At 48.5% G+C, this 16473-nt stretch overlaps 1 protein-coding gene across 9 annotated transcripts in view; it reads left to right on the top strand.

Annotated features, from left to right (window-relative positions):
- EP400 (E1A binding protein p400) overlaps positions 1 to 16473 on the top strand; it is a 112808-nt gene that overhangs the window by 27934 nt on the left and 68401 nt on the right. For 7 of the 9 annotated variants that reach the window (XM_022598058.3, XM_022598063.3, XM_089894318.1 and 4 more), the window contains 8 exons: positions 6869 to 6959; positions 8358 to 8465; positions 8974 to 9335; positions 11400 to 11693; positions 12283 to 12468; positions 14434 to 14574; positions 15357 to 15435; positions 16117 to 16166. In XM_022598058.3, coding sequence (XP_022453766.2) covers positions 6869 to 6959; positions 8358 to 8465; positions 8974 to 9335; positions 11400 to 11693; positions 12283 to 12468; positions 14434 to 14574; positions 15357 to 15435; positions 16117 to 16166 — 1311 coding nt within the window. The remainder of the gene's footprint in view (positions 1 to 6868; positions 6960 to 8357; positions 8466 to 8973; positions 9336 to 11399; positions 11694 to 12282; positions 12469 to 14433; positions 14575 to 15356; positions 15436 to 16116; positions 16167 to 16473) is intronic. The other 2 variants (XM_089894317.1, XM_089894319.1) reach the window with 1 other exon arrangement.

The following is a 16473-nucleotide window of genomic DNA, read 5'->3' as shown; positions in this document are numbered from 1 at the left end:
GAGGTTCCGATATTTGTATATCCTCGCCAACTCTTTTTTTCCTGTTAAAAAAAATTCTAGCCATCCAAGTGAGTGTGACGTGGTGTCTCATTGTGTTTTCGTTTGCATTTCTCTTGTGATGAATGATGTTGGGCATCTTAATGTGCTTGTTGGTCGTTTGTATATCTTCTCTGGAGAAAAACCTATTCAAGTTTTGAAAAAATTTTTTTAAAAAATTCTATGATTAATTTTACTGTGCTTTTAAAAATCACATTATTTAATATTATAAATATTTAAGAGACCTAAAAGAGGAAAACCAAGGAATCTCCGTTTTGAATTATAGATCTTTGTCGCAATTACTAGTGGATGTCTAAGGAGACAAGAAAATGGAGAGTCTGTCAGGAAAGAATTGAAATGAAAAAATATACCTTTTGTTTTCTTCGGAAAAAAAAAAGATCTCAGTATGAGTTTTATTATTTACAACCAGTTGTAGAATTTTTATATTGACCAATGAAACTCTAGAAATAAATTCAGAATTCCTTGTATTACATACACAGTATATTAATTTCTGTCTGCTTCCAAAAGACTTTGAGGTAGTATTTTTTTCTTTCTTCTTCTTTTTTTTTTGGCCGCACTTGCGGGATCTTAGTTCCCCGACCAGGGATTGAACCCCGGGCCCATGGCTGAGTCCTAACCACTGGACTGCCAGGGAATTCCCCAAAATAGTTTTTATTACAGATCTTAAAAAATCCTAAGTGGAGATTATTTTTCAGTGATTATAGCATTAAAGGGAATGAATAATTATAGTTCTGTAACCCTACCCCAACTATTGATTTTTTTTTTGCCATTTAAAAAAACTTATCGAAATTTAGTTGATCTACAATGCTGTGTTAGTTTCAGGTGTACAGTAAAGTGGTTCAGTTATACACACATGTATATAAATATATGTATATTTTTTTAACATCTTCTTCCATTATAGGTTATTACAAGATATTGAGTATAGTTTCCAGTGCTATGCAGTAGGTCCTTGTTGGTTATCTATTTTATATATAGTAGTGTGTATATTTTAACCTTAAGCTCCTGATTTATCCCCCAACTACTGATTTTTTTATTCTTTTAAAATTTTATTTATTTATTTTTAGCTGCATTGGGTCTTCGTTGCCACGCGCGGGGGCTGCTCTTCGTTGTGGTGCGCGGGCTTCTCATTGTGGTGGCTTCTCTTGTTGCGGAGCACGGGCTCTAGGCGCACAGGCTTCAGTAGTTGTGGCACGCAGGCTCAGTAGTTGTGGCTTGTGGGCTCTATAGAGTGCAGGCTCAGTAGTTGTGGCGCACGGGCTTAGTTGCTCCTCAACATGTGGGATCTTCCCGGACCAGGGTTCAAACCCGTGTCCCCTGCATTGGCAGGCGGATTCTTAACCACTGTGCCACCAGGGAAGCCCCCTAGTTTTTTATTTTAATGAAGTTCAGTTTATCAGTTTTTTCACATGGATATCCGGTCTTCTAGCATCATTTGGTTGAAAAGACTTTTCATTCCATTTGGGTTGCTTTGGTGTCTTTAGGAACTGGCAAGGTTGTGTGAGTCTGAGTCTCCCTCTGGGCTCTCTGCTCAGCTGTTTTTATCTGTCGTCCATCCTTAAGCAGCACTGTGCCATCTGCCGAGTCTTGAAGTCCAGGCTTCCTCTTGTTCTTCCCTCAAGAATCTGTTTTCAATTCACCGACCTCTGCGTCCCCACCCTACTCTTCAGCCTGTCCAATGAATTTTTTAACTTTCAGACACTTTTTCTGTTCTAGGGTCTTTATTTGGTTCTCTTTCTTTTTAAAAAAAATTTATTTTTTTACTGAAGTATAGTTGATTTACAGTGTTTCTGGTGTACAGCGAAGTGATATATATATTCTTTTTCAGATTGGTTCTGTTTTTTAATCGTTTCTTTTTTTCTGTCAGGATTTCCTCTCGTCTTTCATTACAACATACCTTTGTGTCCTTGGGCGTCCTTATTAAACCTACCGTAAAATCCCTTCTGCTACTTCCAGAATGTGAGGCGTCTGGGGGTTGGTGTCCATTGACTGTTTTGAGTATGGCTTGTGTTTTCTTGTCTCTGTGTTTTGGAGTAATTTTTTTTTAATATATATATATTTTTAACATCTTTATTGGAGTATAATTGCTTTACAGTTGTGTTAGTTTCTGCTGTATAACAAAGTGAATCAGCTATACATATACATATATCCCCGTACCCCCTCCCTCTTGCGTCTCCCTCCCACCCTCCCTATCCCACCCCTCTAGGTGGTCACAAAGCACCGAGCTGAGCTCCCTGTGCTATGCGGCTGCTTCCCACTAGCTATCTGTTTTACGTTTGGTAGTGTATATATGTCCATGCCACTCTCTCACTTCGTCCCAGCTTACCCTTCCCCTTCCCCGTGTCCTCAAGTCCATTTTCTATGTCTGCGTCTTTATTCCTGTCCTGCCCCTAGGTTCTTCAGAACCATTTTTTTTAGATTCCATATATATGTGTTAGCATACTGTATTTGTTTTTCTCTTTCTGACTTACTTCGCTCTGTATGACGGATTCTAGGTCCATCCACCTCACTACGAATAGTTCAATTTCCTTTCTTTTTATGGCTGAGTAATATTCCATTGTATATATGTGCCACATCTTCTTTATCCATTCATCTGTCGATGGACACTTAGGTTGCTTCCATGTCCCGGCTATTGTAAATAGAGCTGCAGTGAACATTTTGGTACATGACTCTTTTTGAATTATGGTTTTCTCAGGGTATATGCCCAGGAGTGGGATTGCTGCTGGGTCGTATGGTAGTTCTATTTTTAGTTTTTTAAGGAACCTCCATACTGTTCTCCATAGTGAGCTGTATCAATTTACATTCCCACCAACAGTGCAAGAGGGTTCCATTTTCTCCACACCTTCTCCAGCATTTATTGTTTGTAGATTTTTTGATGATGGCCATTCTGACCGGTGTGAGGTGATACCTCGTAGTTTTTTGCTTTTTTGTTTTATAAATTTATTTATTTGTTTGTTTTTATTTTTGGCTCCATTGGGTCTTCGTTGCTTTGTGTGGGCTTTGTCTAGTTGCTGCGAATGGGGGCTGCTCTTTGTTGTGGTGCGTGGGCTTCTCATTGCGGTGGTTTCTCTAGTAGCGGAGCATGGGCTCTAGGCACGCAGGCTTCAGTAGTTGTGGCACATGGGCTCAGTAGTTGCGGCTTGCGGGCTCTTGAGCGCAGGCTCAGTAGTTGTGGCGCATGGGCTTAGTTGCTCCGCAGTATGTGGGATCTTCACGGGCCAGGGCTCAAACCCGTGTCCCCTGCCTTAGCAGGCGGATTCTTCACCACTGCGCCACCAGGGAAGCCCCCTCATTGTAGTTTTGGTTTGCATTTCTCTAATGATTAGTGATGTTGAGCATCTTTTCATGTGTTTGATGGCAGTCTGTATATCTTCTTTGGAGAAATATCTGTTTAGGTCTTCTGCTCATTTTTGGATTGGGTTGTTTGTTTTTTTTGATATTGAGCTGCATGAGCTGCTTGTATATTTTGGAGATTAATCTTTTGTCAGTTGCTTCGTTTGCAAATATTTTCTCCCATTCTGAGGGTTGTCTTTTCGCCTTTTTTATGGTTTCCTTTGCTGTGCAAAAGCTTTCAAGTTTCATTAGGTGCCATTTGTTTATTTTTGTTTTTATTTCCATTTCTCTAGGAGGTGGGTCAAAAAGGATCTTGCTGTGATTTCCATGTCATAGAGTGTTCTACCTATGTTTTCCTCTAAGAGTTTTATAGTGTCTGTCCTTACATTTGGGTCTTTAATCCATTTTGAGGTTTTTCTGTGTGTATGGTGTCAGGGAGTGTTCTAATTTCATTCTTTTACATGTAGCTGTCCAGTTTTCCCAGCACCACTTCTGTCTTTTCTCCATTGTATATTCTTGCCTCCTTTATCAAAGATAAGGTGACCATATGTGCGTGGGTTTATCTCTGGGCTTTCTATCCTGTTCTGTTGATCTATAGATTCTGTTTTTGTGCCAGTACCATACTGTCTTTTTTTTAAAATTTTTTATTTATTTATTTATTTTTGGCTGTGTTGGGTCTTCGTTTCTGTGTGAAGGCTTTCTCTAGTTGCGGTGAGCGGGGGCCACTCTTCATCGCGGTGTGCAGGCCTCTCACTGTTGCGGCCTCTCTTGTTGCAGAGCACAGGCCCCAGACGTGCAGGCTCAGTAGTTGTGGCTCATGGTCCTAGTTGCTCCACAGCATGTGGGATGTTCCCAGACCAGGGCTTGAACCCGTGTCCCCTGCATTGGCAGGCAGATTCTCAACCACTGTGCCACCAGGGATGTCTTGATTACTGTAGCTTTGTAGTATAGTCTGAAGTCAGGGAACCTGACTCCTCCAGCTCCGTTTTTCTTTCTCAAGATTGCTTTGGGTATTCGGGGTCTTTTGTGTTTCCATACAAATTGTGAAATTTTTTGTTCTAGTTCTGTGAAAAATGCCATTGGTAGTTTGATAGGGATTGCATTGAATCTGTAGATTGCTTTGGGTAGTATAGTCATTTTCACAATGTCGATTCTTCCAACCCAGGAACGTAGTATATCTCTCCATCTGTTTGTATCATCTTTAATTTCTTTCATCAGTGTCTTATAGTTTTCTGCATACAGGTCTTTTGTCTCCTTAGGTAGGTTTATTCCTCGGTATTTTATTCTTTTTGTTGCAATGGTAAATGGGAGTATTTCCTTAATTTCTCTTTCAGATTTTTCATCATTAGTGTATAGGAATGCAAGAGATTTCTGTACATTAATTTTGTATCCTGCTACTTTACTAAATTCATTGATTAGCTCTAGTAGTTTTCTGGTAGCATCTTTAGGATTCTCTATGTATAGTATCATGTCATCTGCAAACAGTGACAGTTTTACTTCTTTTCCGATTTGGATTCCTTTTATTTCTTTTTCTTCTCTGATTGCTGTGGCTAAAACTTCCAAAACTATCTTGAATAATAGTGGTGAGGGTGGCCAACCTTGTCTTGTTCCTCATGTTAGAGGAAATGCTTTCTGTTTTTCACCATTGAGGATGATGTTGGCTGTGGATTTGTCACATATGGCCTTTATTATGTTGAGGTAAGTTCCCTCTGTGCCTGCCTTCTGGAGGGTTTTTATCAGAATTGGGTGTTGACTTTTGTCAAAAGCTTTTTCTGTTGAGATGATCATATGGTTTTTCTCCTTCAATTTGTTAATATGGTGTATCACGTTGATTGATTTTGAATTGGGTTTTGGGTATTGTGAATGATAGGTTGCAGAAACCCTGAGATCTGTTATATCCTTCTGAGGAGTTCTGCCGGTTTGCTTTCACATCTAGTTAATGTGATTGGATTGAAACCGTAGCCTCTGCCTCCTGAGATCTCAGTGTGGTTATGCTGGCCTGTGCTTGGCGTCTTGGCATGTGGGTGGTCAGGAGGCAGCCAGAAAAAAGGGGAGCCTGGGGCCCATCTCCGCTGCCTCCTGTGGCGATTCTCCCTTACCTGTCTCTGCTCTGGTCTCCTACTCTCCATCCTAGTAGTCTTCAAGCCAGTGAGACCCTCCCTGTCTGGGTCTGAGACTGGGGCCTGCCCTTGTGCCAAATGCCGTAAACCCAGAAGCGTCTCCTAGTTTCATTCCCTCCTTGCCAGTATCGAGTCCCACGCTGTATCTGCCCACCTTTTCACATTTTTTATATTTCTTTTAGAGTTTGTATTTATCTTGAATGTGTTTAGTCCAACAGGAAGTACTTGGCCATTACTGGACACAGAACCCTGTATCAATTTCTTTTATTAAAAAAAAAAACAAAACCTTTTTTTGATTACAGAAGTAATACATGTTCATTGTAAAACATTTAGAAAATTTAGAAAAGTGCACACACACACAAATTATAAATTGATTGTCATCTTGTCCCCAGAGGCAACCACTGTTCACATATTGTCTGCTTTTTAAATCATTCTTTTCTCTTCTCCCTCCTTCCCTCTCTTCCTTCCGCCCCCATCTTTGTTAAATGTAAACAGGGGGTGCTTACTTTCCCTCTTCATTACTCTGAGGCCTTGCCCCATGTGAGGCAAAACCTGCAGCGTGGCTGGTCCTGGCAGTGAAGTGTCCCTTCCTAGGGATGCTGGTCAGTAGCCACCCTCACAGGCAGTTTCTTTGTTCAGACATCTGTAGCTTTTGCATTTAAAATGCCTCGCTAAGTAGAGTGGATATAATTGAATTATTTAAAAAGTTAGCAACTGTTAAACATCATGCTTAGCCTTTAGTAGCCCTTCAGGGGTAGTGCAGAGGTGTCAAAGGTGTAGGGCGCCCAGAGTCAGCTAGTTTCTGTCTTTGCCGGTAGCTTTTCACTTAAACATTTAAAATAACCTGTATATATTTCACACAGTTATATATCAAGTAGGGTACTAACTGCAGTACCATTTTGAAGTCAATTAGATAGTGCTTCATTGGAGTTTTAGCACCATTTTCCAGTAGGAAGACAATTTCAGTCTTCTTATCATTCAGCTTTTGTGATTTTGGCGGGCTGAGCGACACCAGGCAGTGTGACTGGTCAGGAGGCTAAGTTGTAGTCCTTGCCGAGACTGAGGTTTCCTGCGTTAGCTTCTGCTGTCATTGTGTGTGCAAAGCCAGATCGTTTCTGAAGGACTCTAGATTTGCATTGAACTGAAATTCCATTTAAAACCAGAATGCAAATCCTTTTTTATCCTCCAGAGGTAAGTTAGAACTTTAAATTATTATAATACATCGGGTAGATGACATTTCTCTTCTTAAAAAGAAGGGAAGTCAGTGTTTGGGATAATTATGATAGTTTTAGTTTACATTCATTCTTGTAATGCATTTAAATTATGAAAATCTCAGTTTTTCCTTTTTTTTTTTTTTCCAGCAACAAGCCCTTGCAGGGACCCTTGTGGCAGGGGCTGGCAGTGTGATCGAAACGGACCCCTTTAAGAGGCAGCAGGCGGGACCTCCGGCAGGTATGTCACGGAGCACAGGCTGAAGGGCCCCCCGGAGCCAGTTAGCTTCTTAGTTTGGGAATTCCAGTGTAGTGGCCACCTGTTTCTAAAGCGTGGCCCCTAAGGAACTTAGTTTTGGTTAGTTTCTACTTTGAAAGTTAATTTTTCTTTTGGTGGTAATCAGCTAAACAAAATATTTATGTGCATGTTTATGTGTACTGAGGTTAGAAATTTGTCAGTTGAATAGGTATATTCCAGTTTGATTTTCTGTGTGCATTTGTAGGCTGTTTAGTCCTCATGACATGATTAAGTGTAAAGCCATCTGCCTTTTCAAATTGTCATTCATTTTTCAAACTGAATTTTTTCTCCAAGTTAGGAACTTAATACACATTTTGTGTAAAAGATTCAAACAGTTTAGAAGGGTGTAGTTTAAGTCTGTCTCTGGTTTGGTATTCCTTCCCCATTCCCTAGCCACACAGCTGGCTATGTTTGTTCAGTTTCACAGACAAGCATTGCTACAGGTGTGTCATTCTGAAAAAGTTCAAATGTGATCCTATATATATACACTGTTATGTCTTTAATATTAACTGACTAGGCCATCTTTCCCAGTCATGGACCTCATTCTTTTTGATAGCTGCAAAATACTGCACCCACTGCATGGGTGCTTCCTTCTTTATGCATCAGACCCGTGTTAGCATTCATTTGTTAGTATCACCTTTTTTCTGTTGTGATCAAAACCTGATCGAACATTTAGTTTCACAGTTTTTTCTATACATGTCTGTCCACGTATCTAAAAGCAGCGCTCCGAGAGTGAAATTGCTAGATCAAAATGTGTGCATAGTTGAGTATTAGCGAGGCTAAGCTGCCCTCCAAAAGGGTAGGGTCAGCTTTTGCTCCCATCAGCAATTTCTACTTCTCTCACATTTTGGCCATTTTATTAAGTATCTTTTAATCTTTGTCGAGCCAATGGGTAAAAAATAAAATCTTTGTTTTGATAATGGATTTCTTTAATTTTGATGCGGTTTCAGTTACCTCTTCATGTTCTTAACCATTTGTGAATGTGTTCCTCTGCTCGTTGTTTGTGTTCTTTGCCCATTTTGTCTTTCTGGTTGTTGATCCCTTTCATATTAATTTGTAAGAGCTTTATGAATGTTGCCCGTTGTGTATGTTGCAGATAATTGTCTCTTAGGTTGACGCTTGTCCTTTGCCTTTTTTATGATGCTTTTCCTTATATTTACAAATTTTTAACGGAAAGAAATTATATTTATCAACCCTATCTTTTATGGCTTCTGCATTTTGGGTCATGCATAGAAAGGCCTCTCTGTTCAAAGATGATAAAAACACTTACACATGTTTTTTCTACTACTTTTGTGGTTTTATTTTTACATCAAACTGCACCTTTTCTGAAAATTATTCTAGAGCAGTCTAAGAGACCTCGACTCGAAGTGGGTCACCAAGGGGTAGTTTTCCAGCACCCAGGGGTGAATACAGGAGTTCCTCTCCAGCAGTTAATGCCGACAGTTCAAGGTAAGACCCAGCGCCAGAACTAGCTCTCTTAGCTCAGAAAGAGGGAGTGCAGAGAGGGCTTAAGGAAGCAGCAGCAGACTAAAACGTGTGCAGCCCAGGTAGCATATCTGAGGTGGCTTCTGCCATTGGGATGTTCCTCTGAGTCCCACTTCACACGGTATGAAGAAACCACCGGAGACCAGCTCTTGTCACTTTAGCGGAGCCGCACGTCCCACTGTCCTCAGCTTCCCTCCGGTTTTCCCTCCTGTGTTTTCTCTGACTTGCTGCTGTGGTAGGGACCCTGCGGTTATCCCGTGCCTGCTCTGCTTGATGCTAATGCGCAAAGGCCGAGGCCTTTCTTTCCTTTGTTGTGTGCTCATTTATCACGTTAGACCTAATACACAGAGATCTCCCACCAGGTAAACCTCCCGTTTGAGTGTGTGTGTTGCGAGCGCAGGGTCTGAGGCAGCCCTGGCCGGTGGAGTCCGAGCCCGGGAGTCAGGGCCGCTGGGTCTGCCCTCTGTTGCAGGGGGAATGCCACCTGCGCCGCAGGCCACTCAGCTCGCCGGCCAGAAGCAGAGCCAGCAGCGGTACGACCCCTCCACGGGGCCCCCGGTGCAGAACGCCGCCAGCCTGCACACGCCGCCGCCGCAGCTGCCCGCCAGGCTGCCCCCGGCCGGCCTCCCCGCCGCGCCCCTGCCGCCGGCACTGCAGTTCCCCCCGCAGCCGCAGACGGCGGAGACGCAGACCCCGCTCCCGGTGCCGGTGAAGACGCAGCCGCCAAACGCCCCCGCCCCGGCACCCCCGCCCGGCCAGCTCCCCGCGGCCCTCCACGTCCCGGTGCCCGCGAAGGCGCAGATGCAGGCCCCTCCGCTCCCGTCCCAGCCGCAGGTACTCCGGGCCCCTGCCGTTCCCCGAGCTAGAGGTGGAAGAAGAGACAGGCTATGTGCTGGACGGGATGGTGCCCAGCTGGGTAACTCCCTCTCTCCCAGCGCTTCGCTCTCCACCGTGCAACAGTCAGTTCAGTAGCTGCAACGTAAATTTACTGTGCAGTTGTAGCTAGTGTTATTAAAATGTCAGAAAACGACACAATTCTGAGTGCTGCTCTCGGCACAGGGAGCCACACACAGGGCACGGTGGCCCTGGTCCCACCTGATGTGCCGAGTACGCGGGGTCATAGGAGCGAAGGCCTGGGGGCCGTGGGGCTCCCATGAGCCTGACCGTCTGCCAGGCTCTGTCCACGGTGCCTCCCCCGGACGCTCCACTCCACCAGCGTGGTTGAGGCTGCTTTCCAGGCTTGATACACGTTTCCAGGGTTTATAATGCCCCTCCTCGTCCACAAATTAACTTCACCCAGACGTCTTTTTGAAACGTGTACAGTAGACCACGTGGGGCCCCTGAGGAGCAGTGCGTTTGTGAAGCATGGGTCTGGGGCACCAAAGGGGCCAGAGGCAGTGTTTTCAGAGGCTTGTCTCAGCAGCGTGTGGTCAGCCGCTTAGGAAAACCTCCCCTTCCTCTCCCCTCTCCCTCGTTAACGAGGAGATTTCCTAGCTGGGCTCGGAGTTCGAGTTCTCCTGGTGGTTGTAGAAGTTTGCTCTCATGTAAGGATGCTACTTTTCACTCACCGCCTGCCAGGTGCAAGGCGTGGTGATGGGCACTTCCGGGCCATTATTTGCTCTCCTCTGCCTGGCAGCCCTCTGTGGTAGAATCTTTATCACGCCCGTTAGCTATGGAAAGACCGAGGCCAGAAAGGCCAGATAACTTGGCACGGTTGGTCAGCCAGTGCTGGAGGGGCTGTGACTGGCCCCCTGGGTTGATTCTGGAGCCTTTTGTGCGCCTTGGGAAGGAGTACCCCCTCCCCCGCCAGGGCGCTGAGCTTCTTGGGCCTCCACGGGCTTGAGGGTTCCGTGGAAGTGAGGCTCTCTGTTTTTTGAATAGTGTTATTGAGCCTGGTACCGACCTCACGCAGCACTGACGTTTTTCTTGGGTTTCTTTCCCGCCCTTGTTGTCGACGGTGTGAGCTGTGGGATGTGATTTTAGAAGAAGCTCCTTACAGAAGCCGTGGAATTCTGTTCCTTCCAGATTGGGCGGGGCCGGCAGACTTCTTCTGTAAAGGGCCACAGAGAGGGAGTGTAACGGTATTTCAGGGTCTGCAGGCCGTGTGCTTCCTGTTGAGTTGCTCAGCTCCGCCGCTGGAGCTGAGAGCAGCGCCAGGGCCACAGATGAGCGGCCGTGGCCTGTGGAACTCTGCCAAAGTGTGTGGCCGGCCACAGTTTACCGACCGCTGAGGTGGAGGAAATCTCCCTAGAGGTGGGCGGAGAAGCTGTGCGCCGTGAGGGGCCCGGCCTTGGCCGCGGTGTCTCATCCGCACCGCGGGGTATAAACGTGCCGCGTGCGCGTCGCTCTGTCCTCAGGCCTCCTGGCGCGGCAGGGCCTTGGCTTCCCTGCCCTCTGTCCCCCCACTTCCTCCTAAGCTCACCTTCGGCCCGGGGAGGGCTGGGCGGAGGGGCTCCTCAGTTTTACAAGCTCAGCTCTCGGGACGGCACAGAGGAGGGTTTCTAACCTTACAGCTTGCCCACCGCGGGAGGGCCGCGTGGAATTTGTCTTTGCCCTTCAGAGAACAGGTGCACGGTGAGCATTTGGTACTTCTCAGTTAAGAAGTTCCTACAGTTAAAAATTCTAAAAAATTACTTGAAAAAGCAAAAAAAAAAAAAAAAAAAAAACCCGACATAAGACCATATGTGAAGGCACCGTTTACAGGGAGCTCTGATGTGGCTTTGTGGACTAACAGGGCTTCTTCTCTTCTGTAGACACGGTTAGTCTGCGTGGCCCTGTGGTCCGCAGTGGGCCCACTGGTCAGTCTGCGCTGCTGGGGAGAGGGAGGGGCATTGCACAGGGGCCTCCAGCCAGCCTGTGGGTTCCGGGCACGGCGCTGAGCCCTGTTTTCCCTGCCAGACGGCGGCGCCACCCAGACCGCCCATGGACCCCGCCCAGCCCTGCCCGCGGCCGCTGCCCTCCGCCTCCTCTGCCTCGACCGTTGTTCCCGCCAGTGGCTCAGGCCCGGGGCCTTCGCCTGCCCGGGCCTCCCCGGTGAACAGACCCTCCCCGGCAGCCAAGTCGCTGTCTCCGGTCATCGCCCGCTCCCCAGGGGCAGCCGTGTCAGCGCCCCCGAAACCACAGAGCCCCGCTCAGAATGCCGCTGCGCCCCACGACGGTTCTCAGGACAAGCTGGCAGAACAGATAGCGCTGGTAAGTGCACCTAAAGAAGCTCTTGAAAGTGCTCAAGAAGAGCTCACCGTATACTCCAGCCTGTGAAACGCGTGTGCTTTCACTTTCTAAGGGGGCAGTAGTATAAGACGGAACACCTGATAGTAAGGTTTGTGATCCGGAGAAACCAAGATTAAAACCGCATAGTTGGCCCTCTCCTGCCGGAGGGGCAGCTAGACTGGTGTGGAGAAGGTCTTTTCTGTGCTGGTATCAGCAGTCAGGGGGAGGGGGGTGTGGGGTGCAGGCTGAGAGCTCAGAGCCCTCGGGAGGCTGCCTGGGCCAGTGCAGCTCACGGCCTGCACCTAGTGAGCGTTTGCTGTTTGTTGGGTGACTGAGCAGTTATTTGTAAGTGCTCCGCCGTGAGCGCTGGCCTGGGAGCTCTGTCCTGGGTTTCCAGGATGAGGCTCCCGGGGGTCGCACGCCCTTGCCTCTGCCCTCTCGTAGAGCCTTGTTCAGCAACTCTTCTTTGTTGCTGAGACTTCCACGTAGCAGGGTCGCACTGACTGGGGTGTGCATCGGTGGCTTGCACTTAAACTGTGCCGGACGTCTTCCACCCCTGTGCTCCTTGCAGGAGAACCAGATCCATCAGCGGATAGCAGATTTAAGGAAAGAAGGCCTGTGGTCCCTCAGACGGCTGCCCAAGCTGCAGGAGGCCCCGCGGTCCAAATCGCACTGGGACTACCTGCTGGAGGAGATGCAGTGGATGGCCACAGACTTCGCCCAGGAGAGGAGGTGGAAGGTGGCCGCTGCCAAGAAGGTGGGTTTGAGACACAGGCCACCGCGGTGCCCAGGGGTCATCAAGCAGCGCCAGGGGCTTAAGTGTGCGGACGGAGGTCTCCCAGCCCCACTTTCTAAACGGTTTCTTTTTCTTCTTAAATATTTATTTATTTGGCTGTGTTGGCTCTCTAGTTGTGGCACACAGGCGCCAGAGCGCGTGGGCTCTGTAGTTGGCGGCGCGTGGGCTCTCTAGTTGAGGTGCGCGGGCTTAGTTCCCCCACGGCATGTGGGATCTTAGTTCCCCAACCAGGGACCGAACCTGCGTCCCCTGCATTGGAAGGCGGATTCTTAAGCACTGGACCACCAGGGAAGTCCCTCTAAAGAGTTTCTGGACTTACGATGTATCTGAAGAATGTTTTGCTGCTATTTAGAAAGTAACTGCTACATTGCTTCATTTCTGAGGGCTGTCCCCAGTGCTCTAGCGTGGACTGCTGGGAACAGACACGGCCCTTCTGCTGCAGTTCTGTCCTGGGATTTGGGTTCTTTTTCTGGCCAGTTTTGCCCGGCAGTTGGCATGAGGATGCCTGCAGCCCCCCAGATCCAGGCTGAGAGTAGGAAGGGGGAAGAGGCCAGGTGGCTGGCCGGCAGCTCGGGCACTCGTCCCGGCCCTCTGGCTCCCCGCAGCCTGCCTGCTCTGTGTTGCCTGGTCTTCCGGTCCAGCTTCTCTCCAGTTCTGGCTCAGAATTTATTACCTTCTCTCTGCTCCCAAAGTAGGCACCCAGCCCGGGGTAGGACCTAGGAGATGTTACTGCTAAAGCTGGCAGTGTGGAAAGTGACAGATTTCTAGGGCTCTTGGGTCCCAGAGTGTAGAGCAGCTGTCCTTGCGTATGTGTACATAGCTCCAGGCCCAGCTGCTGCTTCCTCCATCACTGTGTGTCTTTATTCCTCGGGACCTGGATGCTGCCTTCATATTTCCTATACTCTCAGGACTGGGGATTGCTCCTGTGTGCCTGGCCTGTCCACCTCCCACCTCTGAATTCTCCCCCTTGCTTTCCCCACGTAGTTTTGGTAGAGAGAAGCCGAGACCAAGGGGGTAACAGCAGGGTCTGAGCGTAAAGGGTCTTTAATCAGATTCATGCGTATTTAAGAAAAAAACCAGATCACTCCTTAAACTTTTCCTTTTTCACGAAGGTTGATGGTCCTGAGCATGTGGACGCAGGGCTGGACAGGGCAGTGGCCGGGGCCGAGGGGCAGGGATGGACACCGAGCGGTGGGACTGAGAGGCAGCTGAGCCGGGGGCCGCGGCTGCGCGCTGTGCTGCCCCTCCTCGCGCCGTCCCTCTACCCCCGGGAGCCAGCGGCTTTGTGCAAGGGGTGCGCGCTGACTAGGACAAGGCCCTGGGAGTCCTGTGCTGGGCGGCCGCCTCGGGGGCATCCCAGAGCTGAAGGGCTGGCAGCTCCGCTGCACTCGGGGCTCAGGATGTGTCCCTTTCTGAGTTACTTCTCTGCACCTTTTGGAGGTACAGCTGGTGAGGAGGTAAAGAGTAGAAATTCTGGAAAGCGGTTTGGCAATTTAAAGCAAAAGCCTTAAAAAATGTGAATTATCCCAACCCAACTTTTTTAATCCTAGGAGTTAAATTTGGCTGCATTCACGCAGTGGAAATGATACGTATTAAAAATGATTTTGATCTGTGCTGATTGATGGAAAGATGCTCCTCGTATTAAAGGGGGAAAGGACGATTGTAGCACAGTATGATATTCCATTTTGGAGAAAAATACGTGTATTTGGTAAAACAACACTTGTAGGAAAGTCAGGCAGACCGTTGGTGGTGGTTTGCACTGGAATCAGCATTTGTCCCACGCGCCCTTAGAGCAGGTGAGGGTGTGTCTCTCTGTGGATTATATGTAGTTACGGGCTGAGAAGATTTTAAAGAAACGTTATGTATCTTTTTTCTGATAGCATGACACAGCGCACAACGTAAAATTCTTGGACTTTCATTTACTAGCTTGTCAGAACTGTAGTGCGTCATCACGAAGAGAAGCAGCTTCGGGAGGAGCGGGGAAGGAGAGAAGAACAGAACCGATTGAGACGAATAGCTGCATCAACTGCTAGAGAAATAGAATATTTTTGGTCAAATATTGAACAGGTAAATTCTGAGATTTTGATGGGCTCCTGGGAGCACAGACTGTGTCGGGGTTGCTGAGGCGGCCTTCTGAGCCCAGCCTGCCTGTGCCACGGGGAAATCCCACAGGTGGAGCCTGTGGCGTCATTTGGAAAGGCGGGTGCCCGCACTTCCTGGGCATCTCTGGGCTGTTGGCTCATCAGGAGACCTGGTTCTGCCTCTGTGTTTCTCCTTGTGCATCAACATCCCCATCAGCCGTGGCCTGCGCGCTCTGTGGTGTCTGGGAGCCTTCCTGAGGGGCCCTTCCGGTAGTTCTGTTTAGTATTGGCGCAGGTCACTAAAGGCTGCTTAGTTCCAGAGTGGCTTGCTCTGTCTCTCGCTTCCTTTTTGTAAAATTTCTCTTCTTACCGTCTGACAGAATTTGGGCAGGATGCAGTTGACACAAAATAATGAAAGAGTACCAAACTGAATGTATCTCCTTGGACAGCGTGGGGGGTTAGGGCCGCCAGCCCTACGTGCAGCTGAAACTCTGCACACAGCTCATCGTCTGCCCTCTGCACCTGCGGCTCCGTGGCTGCGGGTGTAGCTAGCCGCGGACCATGCAGCTCTGTAGGATTTGCTACCGGAAAACATCTGAGTGCCGGTGGACCTGCACAGTTCAAATCCGCGCTGTCCAGGGGTCAGCTCTAATCTGAATGGGGTCGGGACGGCTGTGCTTTGGCCTCCAGGCGTGAGTTCTAATGTTTTCACATATAGAACTTGTATTTCTTAGTAATCTGCTTATTTATTTAACTCTTTGCACTTAGGTTGTGGAAATAAAACTACAAGTAGAATTAGAAGAGAAAAGGAAGAAGGCTTTAAATTTCCAGAAAGTTTCCCGGAAAGGTATGATTACTTTTAAAAGCCTTCCCCTTTTGCTGGCTGTGTTTGCTTGATTCTCTGCTCACCGGCGCCTTGTGACACCGCGGCTTCCCGTGGAGCCTCCCCGGCGAGGCTGTTTCCTCAGCAGCCTGGTCCTGGCATTTCAGTTCTTCTGAGATTCACTAGTATGAGTCAATAAGCCCCGGGGTGACCAACTCTGGGGGGCTCTCAGGATTGGGGTTCTGAGCCTGTCCCCTGTGTCCCCGGAGAGTGAGATGAACTCCCCCGGCTTTGCCCCCCGCCCCTCCACGGTCCCCGCGTCTAGGCGTCGTGCTGCTCCCACGGTGCTCAGCAGTAGCTACCCCATCGCTGGAAACCTGGGGAGGGGGCGGGGAGGATCCCTCCCTTTTACTGGTGAGGAAACTGAGGTGAAGGAGGTGGTCCCTGTTGAAAGTCACGGAGCTCTAAGATTATGCAAGTCATGAGCGAGAAGCTTTGCCAGGTTGGAGACTCTAGGTTCCTGCTGAAGCCGAGAGCGGGCGTGGCGGTGTGGCTGTGCCACCCTGCGTCGCAGAGGGGAGGTGGGACCCGCCTTGCTGTCCTCTGCTCTCCTTGGGGGGCGGGCACAGGTGCCCATGGTCGTGTGAGGAGCATCACCTCCTCCACTGCCTTAGTGAAAGCGAATCGCGTTACCTGTCTCTTTAGGTAAAGAGTCGAGACCTACAGGGCTTGATGCGTTACGAGAAAACTTTGTGGTGAGTTCGGGACTGTCGCGTCGCTGTGCGAGGGGTTGTCTGTCTGCAGGAAGTCGTAGGCATGAATAGCGTTCTCTCTCGCTGGAGAGCAGTCCCCCTTGGGCCTACAGCTGGTTCTTTCCAGCTTCAGGCTCACCTGGGTGTTAACCTTGGTGGTTTGGGAAGAGCGGGCGTGGGTTTCGTCTTGCTTCCCCGCAGCCTCCTCCCCACCTTTGCGGTGTCTGCCGTGGACACGCCTGGCACGGCCTCCCAGGTCCTCCCGGGTGCACGTTGACTACAGTTCTGCTCTGGGTTCTCATTCTGTGTT

Source organism: Delphinapterus leucas, chromosome 14 (assembly GCF_059928025.1).
Source record: "Delphinapterus leucas isolate spDelLeu-1000000601 "Yukka" chromosome 14, BTC_Dleu_Yukka2, whole genome shotgun sequence".
Taxonomy (NCBI): domain Eukaryota; kingdom Metazoa; phylum Chordata; class Mammalia; order Artiodactyla; family Monodontidae; genus Delphinapterus; species Delphinapterus leucas.
This window is presented reverse-complemented; position numbering and strand designations above follow the sequence as displayed.